At 63.2% G+C, this 26,651-nt stretch overlaps 1 protein-coding gene across 6 annotated transcripts in view; it reads right to left on the reverse strand.

Annotated features, from left to right (window-relative positions):
* The window catches only part of MEGF6 (multiple EGF like domains 6), a 93,648-nt gene that overhangs the window by 63,947 nt on the left and 3,050 nt on the right, over window positions 1-26,651 (reverse strand). For 4 of the 6 annotated variants that reach the window (XM_079148930.1, XM_079148927.1, XM_079148928.1 and 1 more), the window contains exons 2-4: window positions 22,825-22,959; window positions 18,383-18,492; window positions 7,485-7,589 (exon numbers count right to left, since the gene is read on the reverse strand). In XM_079148930.1, the coding sequence (XP_079005056.1) occupies window positions 7,485-7,589; window positions 18,383-18,492; window positions 22,825-22,959 (350 nt within the window). Of the gene's footprint in view, window positions 1-1,174; window positions 1,503-7,484; window positions 7,590-18,382; window positions 18,493-22,824; window positions 22,960-26,651 lie in introns of those variants that run through there. The other 2 variants (XM_079148929.1, XM_079148932.1) reach the window with 2 other exon arrangements.

Below are 26,651 nucleotides of genomic sequence, written 5' to 3' on the forward strand. Positions count from 1 at the left end.
GGATGGCACACAGGGCAGAGCCTTCCCCCTCCCGTGCAGGGCTCGCCAAGTCCAAAGCTGGCCCCTTCACACACGCACCCTGAGTCCCTGCCCAGGACGGGCACCAATGTGGACTCAAGGCAGGCTAAGGCCTGGGACTGCAGTGACTGCCCTCTGGGGTTTGCTGTGGTGGCACTGACAGCAGGGTGCAGGGTGACGGAAGCCCTCCCTGTCTCTCACTGGAGCCAGCTCCACGGCAGCAGAGACCCTCCAGCAGACCAGAGTGGGCTCAGCTCACGCGGAGCTGCTGCCCCAGGGCCCCTCGCCAGCACTGCCATGCTAGGGACAGGGACACTCAGATGAGGCTCCCAGGCGTGAGACCAGCAGCCTCCTGCGTGCTCACTCTGCGCACCCTACTGACTCCTTAAGGTACCTGCCCGCACCACCAGCATGACCGCCAGCATGGTCGCCGGGCAGGGGCTCCTCGGAGACTGCTGGGCGATGAGGACACAGTGCACAAGACCTCTGGGACAGCAGAGCCGGCTGGCCAGGACACTGGCCACTGAAGCGAGCACACACTGTGGAGCCCTCAGTTGGCACCAGGCCTCCGGGGCTCAGACCTCAAGAGGCCCTCCTGGCAGGGGCTCAGCAGTTGGCCCCGGTCACCCCTTTAGCTGGAGCAGGACAGAGGGGCCTCGAGAGCACTGGCTCAGACCAGCAGGTGGGTGCACACATGGCTGACGGGGTCCTTGGGTGGAGCCTTGGACACACGGGGTATCTCTAGGGCACCTGAGGGGCTGACTGCAGCCCCAGGCCAACTGTCCTCCAAGTGAGCAATACAGACACACCACGGTCCCCTCCCTGGCCCCGTCCAGTCAGCCCTCTGCTGCGACCTGGATGCCTGCCTGCCTGCGCCCTGTGACATCAGTGCCCTCAGCCCCTCCCGGCAGCACGCTCCCCCCATGTGGGCCAACCGCAGGGCTGTGAGCACCTCGGGCAGACACCGTCCTCCATGCCCTCTGCAGCCCCTGGACTGGGACGGACCCTCTGCCACTAGAGAAAGCCTAAGCCTCGGGGTCTGAGAGCCCAGCAGGGGAGAGCAGCCAGCAGCTGAGGGCATCTCCACGCGGCGCCAGGCTGCCTCCAGCCTCTGCGGTGCCCAGCCTCTCCTCTGCTCAGAATAGAAAGCGCTCACCCTCAGCCTGGCCAGAGGGGGCTGTTATATCCGGCTCCACAGCTTCTTGGCGGGTGGGCAGAGGCTGGGCTTCATGGCCAGGGCTGCCAGGGAAAGGTCTGCCAGAGGCCTGGGCGTGGCCCTCAGCCCCAAGCACCCCCCGAGAACGCTCCTGCAGCCCACGCCCCCGTGAGGGCAGGACAGAGGGGACCAGCACGAGGCGCCCGGCCACACGGTGGCCCCAACTCTCCAGGCCCCTCCATAAGCCTCTGGCCCTGCACTGGGGGTGGAATGTGTCATCAAGTCCCAGATACTCAGGCAGCAGGGGACTCATGTCCCCAGCGGTGAAACAGGACAAGAACCTGCTCTGCTTGGGCACACTATGGTCAGCACCAGGGCAAGGGACAGCTGGGGAGCACTGTCCAGTCAGACCACCTGGGAGGAGGCGGAGGCCCAGGGGGACCCAAGCCTAGGGCAGCCCAAGAGCCAAGGGGCCACAACCTCCTCTGAAGGCAGAGCCGTCCACTCCTGAGCCTCGGCGGCTGCTGAACCATCATCCCAGCCCCCTGAGCTGCCGGAGGCACGGGCCGTGGGGTGAGCTCACAGATACTCCCCCTCCCCCCGCCGCCACGCCTGGGAGCACCTGACTCTCAGCGTCCCTGTGTAATTATGTCATTAAGAGACCACCCGTCCCTGAAGCTGGCCCTGGGAGAGGCCACACAGCCCCACTGCGCAGAGCCAGGCCAGGCTGGACCAGCCATTCTGGAGAGAGAGACAGAGGCGCTTTGTGGGTGGCAGGGGATCAGCAAACCTGCTGATTAAACGATTCACTGGGCCAACACCAGTGTCCTCCCAGTCAGCCTCTTGGATGGGGGAGTTCAGTAGGTCTCTATTCTCTCGACTGCCTGCAGAGGACGCGAGCCACCTGGGCACAGCAGGTGGACCTGGAGCAGCCAACCTGCCCAGCCCATGCTCCCCACAGCAGCCACCATGCCCTCTCCTCCACTCCACCCCGGGCAGCAAGGGGCCATGGCAGGCTCCTGCAGGGCCTGGGGCTCTGGAGATGTGGAGGAGCCGTCCCCCAGAGGAGAACAGCTAGTGCAGCTCAAACAGGCATGTGCGGACAAGCAAAGGCCATGGCCACGCTGTCCCCTCAGGCAGGCAGGCAGGGAGCAGAGCAGAGCCAGGGGCAGCTCTAGCTACTCTGTGGTGGAGGGGGTCATGACGGGCTACTGCTCTGGGGGTTTTGCATCACCCAGAAAGGCTTGGACCTATGGTCGGAAACCAGGAGGGGTCAGGACCTGGGGCCAGGGGTCAGGGGCCCCTGAGAAGCACAGCCCAGCACTGAGCCCAGAGCCAGCCTCCCCTGCCCACAGCTGGCCCCGCTCTCAGGGGTCCTGCACCACATGAAGCACCTGTCTCCTCAGGGTGCCCGTCACACATTCGGTCAGCAACCTGCGACTGCCTGGCCCACCCTCCTCCACGGCACAAAGCATCCACACCAGCTATGACCCCCAACCAGAGGTGGGCCCAGAACCACCACCAGCCCCTCCACAGTGCCAACCTGGCCTGCAAATCCACTCGACTGGGGAAACCCAGCACTCAGCAGAGACCCAGGCCCATCTACCTGGGAGCCAGGGAGCAAGGCCCTGTGACCAAGTCCTGCGGGTGTGTCCAGCTCCCCAGAGCATGCTGGGATCCCTCCCCAACCAAACACAGAAAGCCTCCCTGGACGGGCCTCCTCACAGCCAGCTCCAGCCCCAAATGAACCTTCAGTTCATCTTAGCCAGTGGACAAGTGAAGGGAACAGCGTGGACGCTGGGAACCACAGCCCAGGATCTGAGCCGTCTCCTGAGACCACATTCAAAGGACAGGAGCTAAGCGGCTCCCTAAGGAATCGGCCTGGGTCAGGGCCTCTGCAGTCGAGGGCCTCAGAATAATGACCCCAGGCAGGTGGCAGGTGGACCAGCCTCAGCTCCAGCCAGGGCAAGATTTCTTTCACCGGCAAGATGGAGCGGCCTGCCAGGGCCTGCCCTTCCAAGACAGCAAAGGGAGAGAGGGTGGCCCCGTTTCCCTTCCCACCCTCGCAGAGGGCCAGAGTCCCAGGGCAGCAGGGTCTGCCCCAGGCCTGGTGGAGGCTGGTTGCCAGGAGCAGCACTGGCTGTTGTCTGGACCCAGCGTTGGGGTCAGACTCTCACCCTCAGACACAGGGCAGCATTGAGGGCAGCAAGCGCTGACCTGTTATTCCAGTCCAGAACAGTGCCCTTGGGTCAAGGCCAGGCCTAGACGGTTGCTTGGGACCCACCCAGTCCAGGGCAAGCCCAGCACCCCCCCTGGGGCTTCTTGGTAGGGCCTCCCAGCTGCCATAGCTGCCTCAGCCCACTCCACAGGGACCCCCGCCAGCCGGCTTCCTGCTCAGACTGGACAAGCAAGGCCCCAGGAGGGACTGGGCACAGAAGCTGCAGCAGGACCGCTTCTGCTGGGTGGGGTGGGGCAGGGCAGAGACACCAGCACCCAGGGCTCTTGCCAGGCCAGCCCCTGCCCCACCCCACCCAGAGTGGCTGGGACCACAGAAGTCCCGGCTGACCCCTGCCCGCCCCTCGGCCAGCTCTCCAGGTCGAAACCACTTCTGCTCCCCATTCCTCTGCTCCTGCCCCCATCTGGAAACAGCCCCACCCCTGCACCTCCCTTCCCTTCCCTGGCCCACAGGCCCACCTCCTCCAGGAAGTCCTCAGGACCACCCAGTCTCTCCTGGCCATGCTGCCACACTGACCGCTCTCCTGCCCAGGAGTGAGCACCCTGGTACTCTCCCCTGGAACTGCCTCAGAGACCCAACCAGCCTGCCCGTTTTATAGGGGAGGAAACTGAGGCTGGGGGGAATCAAGAGCCAAAGAAGTGCCCAGCCAAGCCTGCCTGTCCTACAAGGTCAGCTGAGACTAAGACAGAGAGGACCAGTGGTCATGTCACCACCTACAGCACAAAAGACAAGCGTGGCAGCAGGTCCTGTGAGCTGGAGCTCTTCTGACCTGGCCTTTCCTTGAAGACTCAATGCCAGCCAGCCCTGCAGAGCGCGGCTCACCTGCAGGTCCTGGGCTGGGGCAGTGGCTCTCAGGAGCAGTGGCAGGACAGAGTGGGGGGCTGCCTGGTGAAGACCCTCCTGGCGGGTCGGAAGGAACAGGTGTTTGGAGGGGACCCTGGAGGTCTACGAGGGGCAGGGTATTCCAGGGTCCCCTCCCCAGTTTGATGACCCAGTTGCTGACCTGCGGAGAACAGTTGGGCTGTCCTGGGGAGAGGCCACAGGGAGGCGTACCTCACCCAGGTACAGGGGTGCTATGTGTGGTTACCCCAAGAAGGAGCTCAGCCCAGCTGTCCCCACCCCGTGGCCCACCTAAAACTTTGTCATCACGTCACGGCAAAGCCACAACCCCCTCCCCCAGCCTTCCACCAGGCCAGCGCTGGGACTCACCTCCACTGGCTTACCTCAGGCCCCCAAACAAGGGGCCTGGGCCCAGAGGCTGAGCAGGCCACTCTGTCACGGAGGCACCAGAGCCTGGGACCTGTCCCTGCACTTCTGCCGCGGGGACTCTGCTGCAGGCCGTGCCTGGGACCTGTCCCTGTTCTTGACCACCCAGCACAGCCCCCTCCGTGCTGAGAGGCCCCCTGCACTCCGGCTGGCCTCCAACAGTGGGTGGGTCGATGCGGCCAAGCCTGACTTGGGCTGGGGTGGGAGGGGTGCTGAGCTTGGAGGGAAGGGCTCCCGGGGCTCCCCCTGCCCACTCCCCACACTGAGACCCCACCTCCCTCCCCCACTCTTCGGTCCACATGAAAGAATTTGGGGGAACCAGAAAAATACGGCTTTTATTTTCAAAACTGGAGCCAATTATAATTGAGGGGTTGGTTGAACACTCCCACCTATGTCTGGGCCCAGGTCTGCGGTGCCCAAACCCAGCTGAGGCGCGTGGTCGGAACAGTGGGAGAAGAGGCAGAGGCTGCCCCTGTGGGCGCGGGGCCCTGCACCCCTGGATCAGCCCTACAAACCCAGACCTGCATACCCTCCCTTCCCAGGAGAGAGAGCAGCCACTCTGCCACTTCTCTGCCCCCTCTAAAGGTTACTTCTGCCCGACTGGCCACTCTCTAGGAAGCTCACCCCAGAGGGCCACAAGCTGGTCACAGGTCCTTCTAGAGCAGATGGCCTGCCCCTCTCTCCTCCAGTGCAGATCTCCAGGGGCCCCACCCCGACCAAGGCTCAGTCCCGCACTGGAAGGTTCCAAGTGCCCACTGGGACAGACCTCTCTTCAGCCCCAGCTCTCCACTCATGAAGAGTGGTCAGCAGCTGCTGGGCCTCCCTGACCTCAGTTTCCTCTTCCGTGAAATGGACACAGCAAGGTCACAGCCAGAGCTCAAAGAGAGCCAGAAAGGTGTCAGAACTGCAGGGCCTCCCTCCCCCATGGCAACTGCCTTGGTGACCGCAGGGGGACTGCTCTGCTGGGAGCCGAGCCTAGAGTCCAGAGACCTGTGGGTCCGTGACACCAAAGTCGGGCCTGAGCAACTGGTGGGCACCCGCAGTCACTGCCCGGCAGCTGCAGCCCTGCATGTGGACCGCTGAGCCCACTCAGCAGGTGCTGCCTGAGCTTCCTGCTGGACTCTGAGCCCTCGGTAGGTACCAAGTCCCCCGCCAGGTGCCTAGCCCCTGACAAAGAGCCCCTGCAAGCCCCGGTGCCCTCTGGTACCCAGGAGGCCACTCCACTGGCTTACCTCAAGCCCCCAAGGAGGGGGAGGCTGCTCAGGGCAAAGGAAGCCCTGGCCAGCAAGGCTTGGAGCTGGGCAGCCATGAGAGGCCAAGAGGAAGCAGAGAAGCGGAGGGGGACGGGCATGGTGCAAGGCAGCCCTCACCCCCTCCCCGAGGACATTACCAGGGCAGGTCAGACCCCAAGGTCCTTGCCCCTTCCCCAACCCTGCCCAGAGCCAGGCAACTGCCAGGAGTACCCCCACCACTCCCACCACTCCCCGCCCTCCCAACAGCCATGGTGCACCCCAAAGCCCAAGTCAAGAGCATGCATTTCAAAAAGATGACTGGACAAAGGAGTCAGAAAGGCCCTGGAGTGGGGCCCTGTGTCACCTGGACCACAAATTTCCTGGAGGAGGCGAGGTGGACTCCAGAGTCCCTGGTCCTACTGGACCCAGTCTGCCGCTGGGTAGGGGTGGGCACCTCTGACCAGCCCACAGAGGGTTACAAGGCTACCAGGCCTCAGGCAGCGACAAGGCAGGGGACTCCGCCCTCCCCAGCACTTAGAAACAACCTTGCAACTGCAGTGAAGGCCCTCCTGCTGCCCAGAGCCCAGGAGCAGCAGCACCTGAGGACGGCTGGGCAGAGGCCTTCAGCCCCGAGTGTGCTCAGCAAAGCCCAGGCTCCCCAGACCAGAGGGTAGCCTGCGCAGAGCCCCAGAAGCCAGGCCTCCCAACAGTGCTGAGCGACCCAGGACCTCACCAGAACCCTGTCCTCGGGCGAATACTCAGGGGAGGACATCGGGAGTGTCCCACACAGGGAGCGGGTGGGGTCACCTTTACTAACATAGGGACCCTGATTTCCTTCCAACTTCCTGGGCTTGCCCCCGAGGGAAGCCCTTGGGGAGCAGCCGGGCCCTCCCACATTGGTGGGAAGGAGCCGGCGCCCTCCAGGCAGCAGCTCCACACACACGGCAGGCCCAGGCCCCAGACCCGTGCAGCAGAGAGCAGGAAGCTGAGGAAAAGCAAAGCCACGCTTCTCGTGGCTCAAGGAAACTGGACGGCCGCTTGCGGAGGCTCGGCAGGCACTTCTCTTCCGCGGTACCCTGTGGCCCTGCAGCTGCTGGCAGCCCTGCCTGCTTCAGCCACCAGCACGCCCTGACGGGCACTGGGCTGAGGCCCAGTGTCCATGTCTGTGGGCTGCGGGCAGGCAAGTGCCAGGGGTCATTCACCCATCACCTCGCCTCACCTGGGTGACGGGCATCCCCATCTTTCCATGGTGACAGCAATGAGGGCTCTGGTCAGGTGGCGTGACCCCAGGCCCCACCATTGGCCGCCCTTCTCTGGGCCCTGCACTCCTGTCCTGTGGCTGCACAGGGCAGGCTGAGACCAGGTGGGGCAGAGCCATCTGCTGGGGCCTCTCCTCCTCCCACCTGCCCCGGACAGGCTGCAGGGAGAGGGACTGGCAAAGGTCCCCACAAGAAGGCCACTGCCCAGGAGCCTGTCCCGCAGGGTTGTGCCGGGACAGTCAGCCCCCAGCTTCCCCTCCCTCCACCCGCTGGCTGGCCACACGCAGGGCCTGGTGCCTCCAGGGGACTCCACTCACCGTACTGGCAGCGGGGACCCTGGAAGCCTCGGGGACAGTGGCAGAGTTGAGCTGAGCCTGGCACACAGCGGCCACCATTGAAACAGAGCCCTGCGGTGCATTCAGCTGTGGAGAGGACAAAGACCGTGAGGGGTGGGGCGGCCCGAGTCCCAGTGGACCCCTCCAGGAAGTCCCCCATCCAGCTCCAGTCCGGCAGGGAGCGGGAGGGCAGGGACCGGAGCCTGGACGGAGGGGGCGCCTCCCACATGGCCGTCTGAGCCCAAGACGGCTCACAGGTCACAGCCCCGGCCCAGCCTAGGGTTTCTAGCCTCAGCCCACCCTGTCATGGGTGGCACACAGCTGCTCCCCCAGAGCTGGCCCCATCCCCAGGGAGGGACACTTTCTGGATATTCCCACACTCAAGAGTGCAGGGTGGGGTGGGCGGGCTGCACCCCACTCTCGCGGGGTGTCACTGGGTGAGCAGACACTCCAAGCACTGGATGAAGCACCATCACCCCAGGGCCTCCCGGGCCCAGCGAGTGTGGATGTCAAGGACGACATTCCTGCCAAGAGCAAGGAGGGACCCTCTCTACAGAGAAGAGCCCTCCAGCAGCCACGTGAGCAGCCCTAGGGTCCCTGGAGCACAGCAGAGTCCCCCTGGGGAATGACCAGCTGTCCACACATCTTCCCTGCCCCATCCCAGGGAGCCAGAAACAGGTCCAAACAGCCCCCGGGACCATGCACTCTGCCTGATGAGGAGACAGAGGCTCAGAGACATTCCACGTTGGTCCCGGGACACACAGAAAGGTGTGATCGGGGCCCAGGCCAGTCCCCAAACCCCAACCTCTTCAGTTTAAGTGCTGTGTCAGCACTGGGTGGAGACACAGGTGTCTCCTGCCATCAAATATGGCCCCCCACAGAACAGTCCCTAAAGGACTCTCCCTGGAGGCCCCCCAGGCCTAGTCCACACTCCCACTCAGCTGGCCACACTTAGCTCCTCCCTCCAGCCCAAGGCCTGCAGCCTGAGGCTGTGTCCCAAGTGGGGGAGCACGGGGGTGCTGGGGGAGTGGGTCACAGGGACCGGGTGCTGGGGCACCAGGGCCCGTGTGTCAGGAGAGCATCAGTGTCTGAGGCTCTGCGACCTTCTGGACAGAGGCCACTGTGCCTGCTCTTCACCAGGAAGGGCTCCACTGCCCAGAGGCCACCAGAGCCCACCAGCCAAGACGGCCACCCTCAGTGGGAAGTTGGCTTAGCTGTGAAGCCCAACCCTGGGGCTTTACCCTGCCCATGCTGTCCCCGGGCCCCTCTCCCTCCCAGGCTGGGCACGCACCTCCGAGGTGGGCAGAGACCCCTGTCCCTGCAGGTGGGTCCCACCTCCCTCTTCTCAGGACCCACCTCGGTGGGGGTTTATGCCCCCTTGGGGGACCTGCGCCCACCCTGTGTCCTCCAAGATGCCACCACACTGGACAGCATGTGGGCCGTCCATCACGAGGAATGCGACACACAGGGACGGCTCGAGCCTCAGGCCTCGCTGCAGCAGGATGCTCCAGAGAGGAGCCGGTGTGTGTGGACAGCAGGCAACACGGCTCTAACCCAAGCCCTGGGCCCGGGGTGCCAGGGAAGCAGGCGAGGGTGCCCCATGCCCTCCAGAGGCTGCTGAGGAACAGCTCGGCTTCACACTTGGATCCTGCGAATGCCAGGTGTGGCTGGGGACCTGCCCGGGGACCCCCAGAGGACCTTCCCTCACGGCTGTCGGCCTGGCCAGGCTGCACCCACAGCTCCTCAGAGGCCCTGGGAGAAGCGGTCGGAAATGCAAGGCCAGGCGGAGGTGACCGGGGTCCACAGCCCAGCGGGGCCTGCAGCGGACGCCAGGCGGGTGGAGGGAAGGCTACGCCAGGGGGAGGAGGAGGCGCGCAGCAGGGGACTCCCGGTGACCAGCGTCCACACCTCCCCCAGCGCCTCCCTCAATTCCCCACTGTCCCCGAGCCCGGGCCAAGGCCTACTGGGGTTCCAGCCCTGACATTCAGCCAGTGAGCCCACCTGCTTGCACCTTCGGGAGCCTCAGTTTCCCCCTCTGAAGCTCCCCACAGGCGACGTCTACATATCTAGCATGACACGCTCGAGGGCCTGGGGCTGCAGGGCTAAGCCGCTGGAGCTGAAGACGCACATCCCCCCACAGCACCCCACTTCCGGGGCCATCTGAGGACCATGTCTCCCCTAGTTTACAGGTGTGGGACCAGGGCCACTTGCCAGCCGTCCCAGCTTCCCTGGGCTAGGTACTTGCTCTGGGGTGCAGCTGGGCAGGGCTGCCCCACATTCCTACAGCCGAAGTTGGGAGGGGTCAGGGACCTCCAGTCCCGAGGGTGCTGGCAGATTTGGAGGCTGGGTCGTGGTCACTGTGAAGGCAGAGTATGACATCTCAACATCTTCCACACAGCCGGGTGCTGAGGGCCAGGTCAAGAGGGCCCAGGGCCCTCCCCACCCACCTTGAATTCTCAGAATGTTCCAGATGTGGAAGCAGCTCCTCCCTTGGCTGGGCCTGGGCCCCTCACTGAGACGTGATGGACGGGAGGGTGGGGGTCCTGGATGAGGACAGGTGGCACGGATGCAGGGTGACTTGCAGACCTGGAGAACGAGGAGGGCCCATCTCCACGGCACGGCCTGTGTCTGCCATGGACTGATGCCTCGTGCTGACAGCCAGCTCTCCAAGGTCCCCTTGGTGGAACGGGAAGGCCCACTTCACAAGGGGTGGGAGAAGGGGCCAGAGCAAGGCAGGACCAGGGACACAGCCGCCTAGCCCACAGGGCCTTGCATGTGGCAGGCAAAGTTGATCCACTGCAGCAGATGGTGACCACTGCTGGCCCAGCTCCTACCTGCTGCCAGGGACTCTGCCCGCGACAGCCCAGGAGGAGCTGGTGGGGGGGTCTCAATGTACCACCCGGGGCATCCTGGGCAGGGCAAGATCCCAGCAGGGCACGTCTGCTGCCAGGGTCTCTCCAGTCACCAACAGAGGAGGTTAGAACTGGGACCCTGCCACGAACCCACCTGTTGGTCACACAGGAAGGCACTTGGATGGTCAAAGGTCAGGCGACGTTGGCGTGTGATAGCAGAGACCAGCCTGTGAGGCTGCACCAGGGACACGCAGGCCCATGGGCGCAGCCCAGACCCAGGGCCTCTGGGGCCTCGGAGCAGCGCAGCTCAGCAGCCACTGTCACCTCACGGGTGCTTCCTGAGCCACATCGAGCTGCCACTCAGCTGCCATGAGCAGCCCGGGAGGGAGTCCCAGTACCTGGCAACTAAGGGACACCACCTGCCTGGGAGCCAAGGAGGACGTCCCTCAGTCCCTAGGCCTCTGGACCCCCAACTGTCCCTCTGTCTACGCTGCTGCCACCCACACGGGCTGGGGAGCAGGGCACCTGAGACCAAGGCCCTCGCTTTGAGGAGGCAGCGCGGCTGCTCTGTGCTTGGGAAGGGCGAGCTCCCAGGAGGACTCTTGGGGTGCCCAGCCCTGCCACACCACAAAGGCCTCAGGAGGAGGGACCAACGCCCCCTCCCAGCTCAGAGCTCCCAGCACCCCATACAGCCGCCGGGCTGAGTCGAGCTGGCTGCACCGTGTTTGGGGGACTGAGTCCTATTGTCAGGAAGGAGAGGTGGAGGCCCAGGGGTCTGAGGACACAGAAGGCCATGCCCCCCAGGCCCTCAGGTCCTTCCTGGGCTGCTGAACTCCTGCAGGGCAGGCCCGAGCAGGCCTTTCCCTCCTCCATCTTTACCCCACCACGCTGGCTCCCCAAAGCCAGTTGATAAAGCAGAGACTATGCACCCAGAACCTTCCAGAAAGAGGGGCTCCCTGTGGCACTCAGGATCACCCTGGACCCAGGGTCATTGCTACCTCCTGCTCTCCTAGCCTGTGCTCCCCACCACACTACAGCACCAGGGCAGCTGTCCCCAGAGTCCACAGGGGACCAAAACCAAACATGATCAACACCTGGCCAGGGCTGGCAGTGAGCTCAGTGCAGAGCACCAGCCTATGAGCGCTGGCCCTGGCTTGCGAAGACAAGTCCCCTGGCTAGATGGACACGTGACGGCCCCCCATGCCCACTGAGGTCACCAAGCAAGTCCCCTGGACTGTGCCTGAGATGGCAACAGCACAGAATTCTGGGTAGATCCCGCACACAGGGAAGTGCAAAGTAGGTGATAAGGCTACTGCCCCTGAGCATGCCCTGGACAGATGGCCTTGGACAGGTCCCAGCTGCAGAGCTGCGGATGGAAAGGAGAAGCTCTGGGGGGTGTGGGCACAGGACTGCGTGTGGGTGTGGTCAGGCGTGGGCTGAGTGTGACGCAGAGTGCACTAGTATCTGTGCGCACAAGGGGATCCAGGAGTCTGAGCCTGTGACTGAGATGTCTGTGCCTGTAAGCTGGGCACTAGTGTGAGCACAGGTGTGCAAGGGCAGGAGCGTCCCAGTGTAGGTGTGCGTGCTAGTATGAGCACAGGTGTGCAAGGGCAGGAGCGTCCCAGTGTAGGTGTGCGCGCTAGTGTGAGCACAGGTGTGCAGGGGCAGGAGCGTCCCAGTGCAGGTGTGCGCGCTAGTGTGAGCACAGGTGTGCAGGGGCAGGAGCGTCCCAGTGCAGGTGCGTGCGCTGGTGTGAGCACGGGCGTGCAGGGGCAGGAGCGTCCCAGCGCAGGTGCGTGCGCTGGTGTGAGTACGGGCGTGCAGGGGCAGGAGCATCCCAGTGCAGGTGCGTGCGTTGGTGTGAGCACGGGCGTGCAGGGGCAGGAGTGTCCCAGTGCAGGTATGTGAGCACTGGTGCGAGGTAGTGTGTGGCATGAGCGAGCACAAGCTGCCTGGGCTCAAGCCCTGTGAGCCAGGCTGCCCACAGCTGGGAGAGACCAGGGCTGCTGGGGGACCGTGATGAGACAGCCTCACCCGTGGTGGGACAGCAGGACCCTGTGGGCTTGTGGACCCTGCACTGTGTGCCCTGGAGGAAGGGAAGCCCAGGGCCTGGGACACAGGCTTGGCCAATTCCCATGCTGGGGCGCGGGGCTGACGGACGTGTGGCCAGAACGGAAAAGGAAAAGCGGACGGCAGAGGCAGGAAAGCAGAGGGCGGCCCGGCTTTCCTCGGCCTTCCTGCAGCCCCTCCGGCACGCCGACCAACCAGACCCAATGGGATAGTGGAGGGGCAGCCGCCAGGCCCTGAGCGTCCCAGGAAAGGAGGAAGCCTGCAGGGCCCACCTGCCTGGCGCATTGACAGCTGGATAGGACTCCAGGTCCAGGCCTTGCTCCTGGGCACCCCACTATAGACGCCCAGGCCACGAAGGCGCTGGGCCCCGTCCAGGGCAGTGTCCAGCAGCATGGTTCTCATGCCTCCAGCCAATACCACCTGTGGGCAAGGTCCCAGGCACAGCCCATCCTGGTTCCCTCGAGGACAGCCTTCCGATTCCGCTCTGTGGATGAGAAGGCCTCGCAGGCCGCGGATGTTTCTAAGAAGGTGTGGCCTCTTCCTGACGGTCCAGCATCCCTCAGGCACCAAGAAGCCAGGACAGGCCATGAGGAATCTGGACAGTGACGCTGCAGTGTCCTCCCCAGGCTATGGTCTCCTGACCACAGAGCTGAAGGCCAGGCTGGCCCAACTCACCCATGCTGAGCACATGCGGGGCACCCGGGCACCAAGGTCCTGGGACCCCGGCCTCCTCCGAGACATTTCTGGACTCTGCTCCCACCCCATCTGCAGATCCAGACACAGCGTGCCCCCAACCAACCCAGACCACGCCCACCCCTCTCAGCACCTCCCTCCACCCAAACTCAGGACTGGGCCCCAGTGCTCATGAGGACCCAGGGGCCTGCGCCCCTGGGGTGGGTCGTGTCCTACCGAGATCCGTGCCTGCCTGGACGCTGGACTAGGACTTTGCTTGAAAAGGGTTTCGTAGGTGAGATTTAGATCAAGGAGAAGAGGACATGCTAGGTCAGGGTGGACCCTAAATCCCATAAGAGTGTCCTTACACGAGACAAAAAAAGGTAGATCAAGAAGGAGAAGAGGACATGCTAGGTCAGGGTGGACCCTAAATCCCATAAGAGTGTCCTTACACGAGACAAAAAAAGGACACAGAGTAGAAGGGCCACTGGAGGCCGAGGCAGAGACCCCCCAAGGGCGGCCAGGGAGCCGGGAGCTGGAGGACACAGGACGAGCCCTCCCTAGAGTCTCTGGAGGGAGCGGGCCCTGCAGACCTTGATTTCAGACGTCCAGCTGCCAGCACTGCGAGGGCCCAGCTTGCAGGCCTTTGTCGCGGTGGCCCTGGGGACACAGTGGCCCTGGGGAACGGCCCTCCCTCTGGCCTTACCTCCAGCTCCGCCTCAGTCTGCACCTGCTGCTCCCCGCCAGGGCCTCCTGCCAGCCCCTGCCCCGCCCCCTCGGGGCTCTCCACAGCACTCACCAGCAGCACCACCTCCTAGACCTGGTGCCACCTAACCCTGCTGACCTCCGACCCGCAGACGGCCGACTCCGTGTTTCTCAGCACACGCATGAGGGTCGTGCTCTAACTTGGTTGCCTGTGTGTCTTTTTGAAAGAGCCCCAGGGTTTTTAGTTTGGAATGCACTAGATAGTCTGTCTCAGGACTCCACAGTGATACCAGCACACTAAAGGCTCTGAGAAGTCCTGCAAAACGAGTCCACTTAACTCTGCTCTGTGAAGAGCGCAGAGGGCTCTCCTCGCGCCCGAAACTCTCCGGCCCTGACGCCCTCCGCAGGCTCCGCCCCGTGGCCTGCTCAGCGGACCTGGCTCCCCAGGACTGAGTCCAGCCCAGGAGGGGAGGTAGAGGAGCCACAAGCAGGGTCTTCCTGGTTCCTCATCCCTGTGCATCCAGCTCAGGGTCTGCGTGCGGAGGGACTGGGGAGTCCGCTACTCCCCACCAGGTACCTGGCCCGCCAGACATGAGGGGCCTGAGGTGGTTCTGCCAGGACCCAGGGTGACCCTGAAACATCGGGGGTGGGCGATACACAAACCTTGTCACCCGACTGGGAAACGGTGGGGCCAAAGGACCCCCAGCAGAAAGGACCCGCCCCTGAGGTGGCAATGCCCTCAGTTGCTCCACGGGGCCACACAGCTCTCGGGAAGCCCCGACCTGGGCCCACACCCGGTACCCGCCCACGCTGTCTTTCTGGTCACCTCCTTAACCCAGTGCTGCAGTGATGGGGGAGAAAGCGCCACACGATTAGCAGCTTCCTGCCATTCTCTCAGGCGTTAGGGTCCTGCTATCGCCTCCTCGCCCGCCTGCACAAACACATGGGCTCCACGCCCACCCGCCGGGCCCTGACACTGTCCTCTGCCAGCTTCCAGGTCACACGAGCAAGGAAATTTCACAATGGCTGTGGGGGTGGGTGTCAGCAGCTCGGGGGACCCTGCCCTTCCCCTGCTGGCAGGGGCTGCAGGGGTGACGGAGAATTGAGGAGAGGGAAGGGTCCTGGGCGCCTGGCTTGCAGCCAGACAGTTGGGGAGTTCTGGGGACCCCATCCTGGCTCCAGCCCAATGCCCATGGCATGCCAGCTGGGAGGGGACCACGGGCAATCGTTTCCACTGTCACCTGACCCCAGGGAAGCAGAGTCCCCATGGGACAAGGGCTCTAGGCACTGCTGGACCCAAGACTTCCACCAAGACAGGAGTCCCTTGGTCTGAGCCTGCACCTGCCCCACCCTCCTTACATGAGCCAAGTGATGCTGCAGCCTGGGGTCCCCAACCCCTAATCAGAGTCCCCCACAGCCCAGCTGGCTGGGTCAGACCTCCCCGGACAGACCTGCTTCCGTGGTACCAAACGCCAGCACCACACAACCAGGTGGTTGCTCATTCAATCTGTGCCTATGAGTTGGAGGTTGTCACACCCATGTCACGAGCCCAAGTTGAGTGCTGAGCCCGAGACCGGGCTGTGATTTTCTCTCTGCACTGCTGGCCTCGCACAGTGTGGGTGCCCAGCTCAGCAGTGGGTGCTTGCCCACACTCTTGCCTAGGCCAGGTCAGGGTCATAGCCCTGCCAGGGACCTCCTGTGGGACCCAGAGAAGCCCCTAGCCCTGCCTGGCCCAGAGACCTCACAAGCAGGACCCAGAGAGAAGGGAGAGCAGGGACCCAGACTTGCAGTTCACGGCAGGAACCCCACTCCCCAGAGAGGGGCAGTTGAGAGGCTTCCTGAAGGTTTCCAGGCAGCCTGGCCTGGAGGCCCCGCAGCTCAGAGCTCCAAACTCTCAGCCATGCCAACCAGCCTCCATTGGTCCCCCTGCTGACCCAACCAGCACTCACCTCCCTGACTGGCTGGGACCCCAGCAGGCACCCTGGACATTCCTGCCATCCCCAGATGCTCCCCTGACCCAGCTGGCCCTATTGGCCTGTCTTCAGCTCTGCACTGGATCACACCCTGGCCACAGGATAGGTGCCTGCTTGGGTCTGCTACCCACCAACTGTAAGTTCCCCAGGGGCAGGGGCTGCCCCACCAGGTCTCCATGAATCCACAACACATGCTAGCAGAAGGGCAAGGCCAAGGAAAACGGAGGGTGAGTGAGAAGGTGAGTCAATGAGTAAGTCGAGTGAGTGAATGAGTGAGTGAGTAGGTGAGTGAGTGAGTAGGTGAATGAGTGAGTGAATGAGTGAGTGAGTGAATGAATGAATGAGTGAGTGAATGAATGAGTGAGTAAATGACTGAATGAGTGAATGAATGAGTAGGTGAATGAGTGAGTGAGTAGGTGAGTGAATGAGTGAGTGAGTGAGTAGGTGAATGAGTGAGTGAGTGAGTAGGTGAATGAGTGAGTGAGTGAGTAGGTGAATGAGTGAGTGAGTGAGTGAGTAGGTGAATGAGTGAGTAGGTGAGTGAGTAGGTGAATGAGTGAGTGAGTAGGTGAGTGAGTAGGTGAATGAGTGAGTAGGTGAGTGAGTGAGTAGGTGAATGAGTGAGTGAATGAGTGAGTGAGTGAATGAGTGAGTGAGTGATTGGGTGAGGAACGGGCGAGTGAACGTTTGGGAATGAATACAGGTCACCACAGGACGTGCTGGAGCCCTCCAGTCCTAGGGAGGGACGGAGCGCATGTCACCCTCCACTGCCCTTCCCCAGCCTCACACACTGGGGCTGGACCTCTGGGGTAAACTGGGAGCAGCCGGAGAAGCCAGATCACAGGGCCGGACTAGGATTATTCAAACAAACAAAGTAAAACACATAAATAAGTAAATCCTGCGCTAAAAACGGACTTTCAAAGACAAACAGCCAGAAGGCCAGAGCCCCAGGTGGGCACCCTGCTGCGCTCACATCCCACACAGCAGCCTGGAAGCCAGGACGGCCCAGCAGCCGACCCACCTGCTTCCCTGCCGCCCAGCCCAGCTCCTCCCCTGCTGCAGCCCAGCTGCCCCGGAGAGCCTGGCAAAGACCACCCCCCTTGCCGGCAGTGCTGACATCCCTGGGTGGTGGCCACTGCCAGCACCATGCCCACTGCTGCTGTGTGTCGGACTGGGACAGGGCCGCTGATCCCAGAGCCTGAGGGTCCCAGGTGGGGAGAGCGTGGCAGCTGGTGCAGGCATAGGCCAGCAGGACTGTGGGCACCTGCCCAGAGCTCACGCCAGCCAGACGGGGCAGGACAGAGGGAAGCAGTCACCAGGACCTGGCACACCCACCCTGTGATGGCTTCACATTCCCAAAAAGCTAGCTCCCGCCCAGCCTGCACTAAGGGGTAGGCCCTGGCCCCCACTGGCCTCTGACCCCGACCTTGGGCGGTCACTCCAGACAGGTGAAAAGCAAGGGTTCTCGGTCACAGCCGGGGCTTCAGGGACACCTATGGCTGAGCACTGCCCTGCACAACAGGCTCGGCCTGGCAGTCTCTGCCACCCTCCAGCCCAGGTTGACCGTGATCTCCTCCAGTGCACCCTGCGGGACACAGAGACTTCCTCCCCCAGCCCTGCCTCTGCCCCAGCCTCCCTTAGTGCTTTGCCCATTATTAGAGCCAGCTCTGGCAGGCTGAGGAGCCCCGCCTCCAAGCGCAAACCCAGGGGGACGCAGCTTTGATGTCTGCCCCACTAAGCAGATCCCTCTATCCCTCCAGACATCAGAGCAGGACCAACAGGCATGATCAGAGAGCCAGAGAGAGGGCGTCCACAACTGTCTCCCAGGCTGGGACCTCCCCACCCCGCTGGGGTGCGCTGGCCAGCGTCCTACCCTGTCCTGTCCCTGGAGTCAGCCCCTGCTCCCTCTTTCCTCTGCTCATGTCCTGGAGAGTGACTCACTTCCCTCCTGGAAAATACCCCCATCCCTTCCCTTCTCTTTATCCTGCTGGTGTTGGGCTCCAGACCAGTGGCTCTGTCCCCGGGAGGGGACTCGGAAGGAATCCAGGAGCCACGGCCCACTACCCTTCAACTCCCAGCCACTGGCAACCTCTGCAGAGGAGGGCGAGGAGCTTCACCTGCCAGGCAGCTGTTCCCACGCCCGCCTGCCTCCCCTGCCCCATGCCAGCAGGTCAGGAAGCCTTCCCACAGGGTTCCTGTAGCCAGGTCCCAGAGCCACGAGCTGCATTCCTTTTATAAAACAGGCTGAAGAATCACGTGTCTCAGACGACCCCATCCTGGGCCCGGGTATGGTGGGAGGGTGCACAGCACCCTTCAAACCCCTCTGGCTGCATGGCCCTGCGGGATGCTGTGCCAGCAGCCCAGCCCCCGGCCATGCTCCTGCCAGCCACGGCACTGGGAGTCACAGCTCCATTTTTCTCTGTTATCTGCTTTAACAGCCTCTGGCAAGTCGAGTTGCTGCACCAGCGACCCCCGCATGGCTCTGGCACTGCTGTGGGAACTTTTACCCGGTGCAGAAGACCCAGGCCTGAATCCCCCCGGTGCCCACCAGACAGGCCTCTCCTGGGTCTGCTGAAGCAGCAGGTGTGGAGGGACGGGCAGCACTCACCGGAGAGGCAGCCCTCCTGGCCGGGCTGCTGGCTCCATCCTGGGCAGCACCGAAACACCGTGCGTGCCTCCACAGCATACACTTGCCTATAGCCTGTGTAGTAGAGAGTTCTGGAAAAGAAAAAGAAGGACACGTGAGGCATCGCGGGAGCAGCACACCCTGGCTCCCACCATACCTGGGAGACTGGCTCTCTCACCACCCACAGAGCAGCAGGTGCTCAGGTGGCGTGGCTGCTGCCTACACCCGTGTTCCTCTGTGGCCGGGTCAGGGTGCACCATGCAGGAGGGGCAATGTGGAGCCAGCAAGTGGCCTCAGGCTGTACTCTGTCTGCACTGTGCACCCCACTACCTCTGCCCAGCCCCCTGCCCCCACGGTGGGCCTGCTCCAGCTGGGTCAGTCCACCTGGCCCAGGTCCTGGTTCCCAGCTCCCTGCCAGGCTAGGAGGACTGGGGATTTTAGTGGATGCACCCAGTTCAGGGGAATGGTTTTTGGAATAAGCCTCATGCCTGAGGTGCCCAGTGCTGGGTCACTGGGCAAGGTGGGGCCAGGTGCCAGCCCAGGTGGTACAGGTGTCCTTCCTCAGGGGCGACCCACCCACACAGCCTCTAGTTGCAGTCAGCAAGGCTGCTCACAGGCCATCTGCCCCGTCCACTCCGGTGCTGTCCTCTGACGCCTGTCCCGGGTGGAACGGAGCTCCCCAAGCTCTGGAATGGGCTTGATTTGGAGACAAGGACTTCGTTTAACATGCACTTAGTTAAGACGAGGCCATACGAGATTAGAATGCACCCTAATCCAATGGCTGGTGTCCTTATAAGAACACAGGGAGAGAGGCAGAGACCAGGGACAAGTCTGCAGGCCAGCAGTCGCAGCCCCAGAGCAGGAGCGGCCGGGGCAGGGGCCCCGTGGCTCTTCCAGGGGAACCAGCCCTGCCCACACCGGGGCTGGGGACTCCAGGCCTCCTGAACAGGGAGAGGACGAATTCCTGGTGTTTTAAGCCACCTGGTTTGCCATGATTTGTTGCAGGAGCCCCAGGAAACACTGGGCGCTCAGCTTGGCACACGCCCGGGGCCGGGGCTGGGAGGTCTGTGTGCTCACAGTGACAGAGCTGGGCCAGGGAGGGTGGAGACAGACAGACGGACTCGAAGAGACAGGAAGAGGAAAGAGTAACCGAAGGAGGGAAGACGGGAGACCCCAGCCCCAGCACAGCTGTCAGGCTACCACACAGCACCCACCCGGAGCCCCACCACCGTCCACAGGGATGGCAGCCAGGGGCCAGTCGACAGCCATGGGCTGGAGCTCTTGAGCCTCTGGGAGCAGCCAGGCACCCTGAGTTGTCATCTCCAGGTGACAAGCCACCTCCCCTCGCTGGGGCTGGTGCATGGGAAGCCGAGTTGGCCCAGGCCCCAGCCCCAACAACAAACAGGGCGGGGGGCTGCTTCCTGGAAGCGCACGTCCATGGGCAGGAACTGCACTGGGAGACGCTGGGAGCGCCTTGCACAACCCCACCTTGGCCCGACATGAAACCCTTGCCTGCACAGAAACCCACCAGCGGCAAACAACACCCAGCAGAGCCTGGAGCGCCTGCCCCGTCCAGAGTAGCAGGGTGGCTGCAGCAGGCCAGGACACGTGCTGCCGTCCCAGCCACCGGTCAGCCCTTCCCACAGTCCCTAAAGGAAAAGACCCGTGGAGAGGGACAGTCGGTCCCCTGAGGACTGACCCTTTTCCCCCTGCAGTCAATGCCACTAGGGAGCTGATTCCCACAAGGCGGGGGCAGGGGACGAGGCTGCGGGGAGTGTCACAGTGGAGCCACAGTGCTGCGGAGTCTGGGCCTGGCAGAGCACTGCAGGGCCATGATCTGAGTGCCACACGCCTCCCTCCTTCCTTTGGAGGACCGCTCTCCTCTCTCGCCCCTCATGCAGCCTGGGGTGGCCTTGCCAGCTCTCGGGCTTGCTGGGGAATGGCCCTCGCACACCAGCTGGATCCCCTCACCTGTTCTGGGTCAGGCCGGGCGCCCTGTCACCCACACAGCCCTGCCTGAGGCCAGGCACAGGCTCAATGCCCCAGACCCAGACCCAAAAGCCAACTTCTGACCAGAGGCTGCAGGAGCCACCAGGTAACAGCCACTGGTGGGGCCTGTGTGTGGTCACTGTCCTTACCCCAGGTCAACCACATGGGAAACTGAGGCCCACACAGGCTCTGAACCTGACCTAAGACACAGAGTCTGCCCTGTGACCCCTGGCCCTGGTGGCCACCCCCACAGAGCTTGAGAAGAGGTGCCCCTCATCTGTCCAGGGGCAGTTGGGGTGCAGTTGGTACTTGCATGCATGACCGGTCCTCCCCTCACTTCCCAACCCCTTTGCAACCTGCTCCAACCAACTGGGTGGTTCTCCACGCAGAATCACCAAAGCCAATGACAAAGCCCACGAGCCCACAGCACCAGCCCCCATCAGCACTGCTCAGTGCCCACGTTGCTCAGGGTCCCAGCCAGGGCTCCGCCAGGCTGGGCTGCAGAGCCAGGTGCCTGCCCTGCCGCGAAGCTCTCCTCTAGGCTGGGGGGCCTCCTTCCCCACCCTGCCCAGGACCCAGCTGTGGCTCTTCACATGCAGCATCTGCTGTCCCTACAGAAGCAGGAGGGAGGGCCTGGTGCCACCTGTCTTAAGTCACCCAGAATCCACCTGGGACACTGGAGTCAAGACCAGCTCCTCGTGGACATGGGAGTCTGTCCTTAGGCCCAGGGTTCTGGTCAGGGATGGGAACTCAGGTAGCACTGGAAGGAGGAGGAGTGGTGTCCGTGGAGGCGCCTCGCTGGACTGGACTGGGCAGACCGGGAGAAGAGGGCAGGGTCAGGCCAGCTTCAGGAAGGTGCCAGCAGACAGACCGCTACAGCTGCTACCACACGTGCTGGACAAGGCCTGTGGGGACACGTCCTATAGCCCAGTTACACTCAGTTCCCAGAGGCTTGGGAAGGGACACCCAGAGGAGGGCGAGACTGTGCATTCCACGCACACTGAACTAGGGCAAGCCTGGCCACCACGGCCACAGGTGACGGTGCCCTCAGGCCAGGCAAGACCCTGTCCCCCCGGCACCGAGACAGTGCAAGCACTCAGGCTCTCAGGAGTGGGTGTGGAGCAAAGGTAGACCTCAGTCACATCCCAGAGCCAGCCACACTGACAGCTGCCCACCCACGGGGCTGCCGTGTGTCCAGTAGCCCAGAAGCTGAAACTGCTTGCACTGGGAGAGAGGGCTGGGGAAGCGTCCTGACACCGCGCACTGAACGGCACTGCACAGGGCCCGAGCTGCCCGGGAGCCCTGGACACAGCATGGCCCACGCTCAACGGTGACAGGGCGGCTGTGCACCCTCAGCACTGACTCAGGCACGCGGCCCTCCAGGAGGCTGGGACTTCCTGGACACCTTGCCGGGAGCCTGGAGGCAACCAGCCACCTTGGGAACACGGGCCCCCGTGTCCAGCTGCCTGCAGGTCACGGTAGGGAGGTCATGGAGAATCTGCCAACTGGCTGCCCACCACACCCCCAGTCTCGGGCCTCACTGCTTCCAGAAACAGCAGCCTCTAGGGGCTGGTAACAGGGACATGAGTTCATCCTACCAAATCCCTGGTTTTTAATGCACACACATCCACACCACGGAAGCCTGCATGGCACAGTCTCTGGAGAACAATGGGCCCAGTCCATTCCTGGGGAGGGTTGTGCAGGTGAACAGTACCAGCCCAGCCTGCTGGACGCCCCGCTCCTGTCCCCAGAGCCGCCTCCCAGCACCGGTCCTGCCTCAAGGCACTGCAGGGCCAGACGGCTAGAGACAAAATGGCCCCAGTTGAGAAGCAGTTACACTAAACTGCATTCCTTCCTCCTTGCCTCTGCACATGCGTGGACTGTACAGCAAATATTCAACACAAAAACAGCAGCTCCAGCCGCCCTAGAGCAGGCGGAGCAGGCGTGGTACCCACACCCCCGCGCCCCAGGAGTGCAGTGCAGAGCAGGGCCAGACCCAGGGACCCCGGCAGAGTGGCTGAGCCCCTCCTCCCAGGACTCGGACTCTGCCTAGCTCCCCCTGTGGGGGCCGGGCCAGTCCCCCCAGCTCTGCACCCAGGCAGGTTCCACAGTGCCGAGTCCATAAACAGAGGAGAGGCACACGAAGAACTTCTTGAGCTTGATTTTGAAATAAAATATTGAGCAATGAAAGGTTTCACGTGGGCTTGGGAAGAGGCCCTAGGGTGAGGCAGCCACGGCTCCGGCCGGAGCCCAGCAGGTGAGCACAGGCTCTCCACCAGAGCACCCAGCTCCCCTCCCTAGTAGGATCCCCACCTCTCCAGAGCCTTGTCCTGGGGCCTCCTGGGACCTCATCCCCAGAGGGGGCTTCTGGAGGTCCTGAGGCCAGGACGGGTGCCCGCAGCCCCCACTGCCAGCCCCAGGTCCCCAGCACCTACCTGCGCTCATGGCCAATGCACCATGCCTGCCGCCCACAGCCCGGCTTCCACACCGACACCACGCGACTGAGGGACCTCACGCAGGGCTGGCGGTGGCCCACCAGGGTCAGCTCCTGCTGGGCACACACGTGGGGCCTGGGACAAAGACAGGGACGGTCAGCGTCTCATCATCCACCACTGGCTGGCACAGGTTCCTCCTCCACGTGGCCCTGGGAGGCCAGGCCTCCAGAGCGCAGCCCACCCAGGCTGCAGGGTGAGGGGCTGTGAGGAAGGAACCAGGGCCACGGCACCAACCACCCACTGCCCACTGTGCTGCCTGATCCCCCGGGAACCGGCCAGGTAGACTCTACCACCGCCTTCCAGACAGGAGGGGTGGAGAGGTAGAGGGCCTTGCCCAGGGCCCAGGGTCACCACGTCCATCCAGCCCCAGGGCTTCTGTTCTTCCCACACCAACCCTCCCTCCTCCACCCCTGTGATTGCAGTGGCTCCCAGCACCCTCTGACCTCTGACCCATGGGGGTTGTTGGTACAATGAGCAGGACATCCTCTCAGAGGGGCAAGGACCAGGAGATGGAAACGCGGAGCCCCAACCCCCACCCTGCCAAGACCCGTATGACCCTTTCTGCAGTTCCCCACCCGGGGACTGCATGAACCACGCCAGGGAAAGCCAGCCCCGGGGATGGGCAGCCTGACACCCTCCAGACCACCCCCCGCCCTGGTCAGGCTCAGCAGGTGGGGAAAGGTCAGTGGAGGGATGTCCCTAAGCGACTTAGCGAGACCCTGTCTCAAAATAAAAACTGAGAAGGGCTGGGGAGGTGGCTCAGTGGTAGGGCATTTGCCCAGCCTGTGTGAGGCCCTGGTTTAACCCAGCACCACACACATACAATCCCCACTCAGCAGGCAGTAGACGCCAGAGCTCACCCAGGCCAGGTGGGCTCCAAAGGCAAGTTTTGGAAAGAGAGGACAAGACTTCAGTGCTGGCAATTATGGCAGACCCAGTGGGAAGCCAGCAGGATTCTGGGTGACCTTGAAGAAAGATGAGGCTCGTCCGGCATGGCCAGGCTGTGGCGTGATCCCCAACCTGAGGGGCGGGGCCTGTGCTCTGGGGACCAGACTGCGGTAAGCCAGCAAATCCAGCACCTGGGCCCCCACCACCTTCTTCGGGAACCAGAGCAGGCAGGAGGCCACCTCTGTCCCAACCTCCCGGTGGAGGTCCCTGCTTGGCAAGGGGACACAGCACATCCCCGGCCTCTGTTCTCAAACCACACCTGGGCAGGAGTTCCTACTCCCCATACAACCCCAACGCTCTGTTTGGTCCACTGGGGCTCCCAGCTCAGCACTGGGAGACCCTGGCTGCCCTGTCCCAGGACCTGGCCCAAGGCCAGCCGCCCCCAGACGGATGCTCTTGCAACTGAGGACTCTATTTTTCCTCCTCCGGCTCATGCTGGGTGGGAAACCCGCCCCTGTGCAGACAAGATGAAAGCACCAAGGGGCTGGGCCTGCAGTCTGGCCAGGTCACAGCACCCCGCAGAGGCCCTCAGCCTCCAGCTGACCATCAGGGACGAGCACCACTGGCCAGGGCAAAGCCAGCTCCAGGTCCCGAGCCAGGCCTGCGGGACCAGGGCTGCAGGAACATGTCCCATCCACACCCCTCCCGCAGTCTTCCGTGGCAGAGGCCAGCCAGCCCAAGTCTGGGGTGACTACGGGAGGACCCTCAAGGGACAGGACGGGGCAGCCCAGGAGCGGGACCCAGGCTCTCCTGTGAGTTCCCAGCCTGCTGCTCCGGCCACGCAGCCTCCACACCACCTGGATCCCCCAGCCAGGAGGGATGGGCCGGGACATACATCCCCAGCACTCCTGGAAGGGGACAACAGGGGCTCCCTGCACCACCTGCAGGTCAGCCATGAGCTACGGAGCCAGGCCCTCCTGCCTCCCCTGCTGCTAGGGTTCCCTGCCTCTCAGATGATAGACAGAGGACACTGGGCCCCAGCTTCCCGGGGCTGGGAAGAGGGCCAGGCAGGGGAATGGATCAGGGATGGGGTCCCCTCACCGAGGAAGGGCCTTCCTTGGGCTGGGTCCTGGCCAGAGGGCCTCATGGCCTCCTAGGACCACCCTCTCCCTTCACTCTGTGCCCCAGGAAGCCCACCTCATGGACCACATACCCCAACACATGGACACACACAGCCCTGTGGCAGGTGGGGTTTGGCCACTTAGAGGACCAGCAGATTGTCCCTCTCCTGGGTAGGGCGGCTGGCAGGGGCTGCCTCCTCACCTTGAGCCACAGCCCTGCCCTCCCGCCCCTCGTCCCCAGGCCACACCTGGGGCGCTTCTCGCCCCTCACTATACTCTTCTCACTGACTCCTTCCTGGGAAGCTTGCTCCCATGTCCCTCTGACAGAGACACTGTGTCCCCAAATGACAAAAAACAGGCTTTCCTATGACAGTTCCAGGTTTAGGTTATGACAGTTCCAGGTTTCGGTCACCTTACAGGACTTGTTCATTTTGGAGGACAGAATTGGTGGGTCCACCCATCCCACCCTGGTACTGGGCTAAGGTGGTGGAGCTTCACACAGTGGTTCTCAAAGCAGGGTCCCTGGGGAAGTGTCCCAACCTCCAGGGAACTTGTCAGAAACACACATGCTCAGAAGGTCACAATGGAGCACACCTGTAATGCCAGTAATTCAGGAGGCCGAGGTAGGAGGATAGCAAGTTCAAGGCCAGCCTCAGCTACTTAGCAAGACCCTGTCTTAAAATAAAAACTTCAAAAGGGCTGAGGATGTGGCTCAGTGGTAGAGCATTTGCTTAGCATGTGTGAGGCTCCAAGTTCAAATCCAGCAACACACCTCCACGATTCAAGCACCCCCACACCCTCAGATCCACTGAAGTGGGGACTCCGGGCGTGGAGCCCAGTGTTCCTCCGGGACTCAGCAGCTGCCAGTGCTGGACGGGGTCCTCAGATTCTGAGGCACACTCGCTGTGAGCCCTGGCCTAGCACAGAGGTCGGGACTCCAGGCCACAGGGCAGGTGCTGGGTCTCCCCCCAGCTCCCTGTTCACACCTTCAAGCTGTACAGGTTCCTGAGCCTCTGCCTTGGTTTCCCCACCTGCAAATGAGGACTCACAGCTGACCCCGCCCACTGTGGGGAGGGGAAATGAGCCAGCCTAGGAGGGGACCCGATGTTCCCAGGAGTTAGCTGGGGTCCCTGGACACTGGGGACCCCACATGAGGGCCACCAATGCAGGAAAAAGCATCATCTGCCAACTAATGCTGGCCTGAGTGAGCAGCTCCAGGTGCCACCCCCTCTGCCTCACCTGCACTTGTCCTTGGCCACCAGTCCTCACCCCAGGGCAGAAGTCGGGGAGGAAGGGGGACGGCTTAGGCACAGGACCTCTGAGCTTCAGGCTGCAGGGCTCCAACGGGGACTCTGAAACAGCCCTTGTGCTGCTGGAGCCAGTGACTCCACCCCGGTGAGGGGAGGCCACCCTAGGGCAGTCAACAGCCTAGGTACTAGGCCAGGCAGCTCCTTCTGGGCTGCTGTGCAGCTCGAAGGAAGTCACCAGGCCTCTTGGGGCAGATTGCAGCTCAGGGGAGATCAGGGCTTCCAGAGGCTGGCAGCCTTCATGCACAGCTGGAGGAGAGAGGTGGGCAGCACCAGGTGAGATGGGGTCACAGAGCGGGCTCAACATGCCGTCGGGGGACGGCTGGCTTGCAGACACCTCTTTGCATTTGGCTCCACAGTTCACCTCTGAACACACTTCCCCCGTCTGGGTAGCACAGTAGGCAGGTGAGGAAGGGTGAGGCCCGGCTCGGGGGCTCAGGTCCTGCTGGGT

This window comes from Sciurus vulgaris (assembly GCF_902686455.1).
Source record: "Sciurus vulgaris genome assembly, chromosome: 1".
NCBI classification, from domain to species: domain Eukaryota; kingdom Metazoa; phylum Chordata; class Mammalia; order Rodentia; family Sciuridae; genus Sciurus; species Sciurus vulgaris.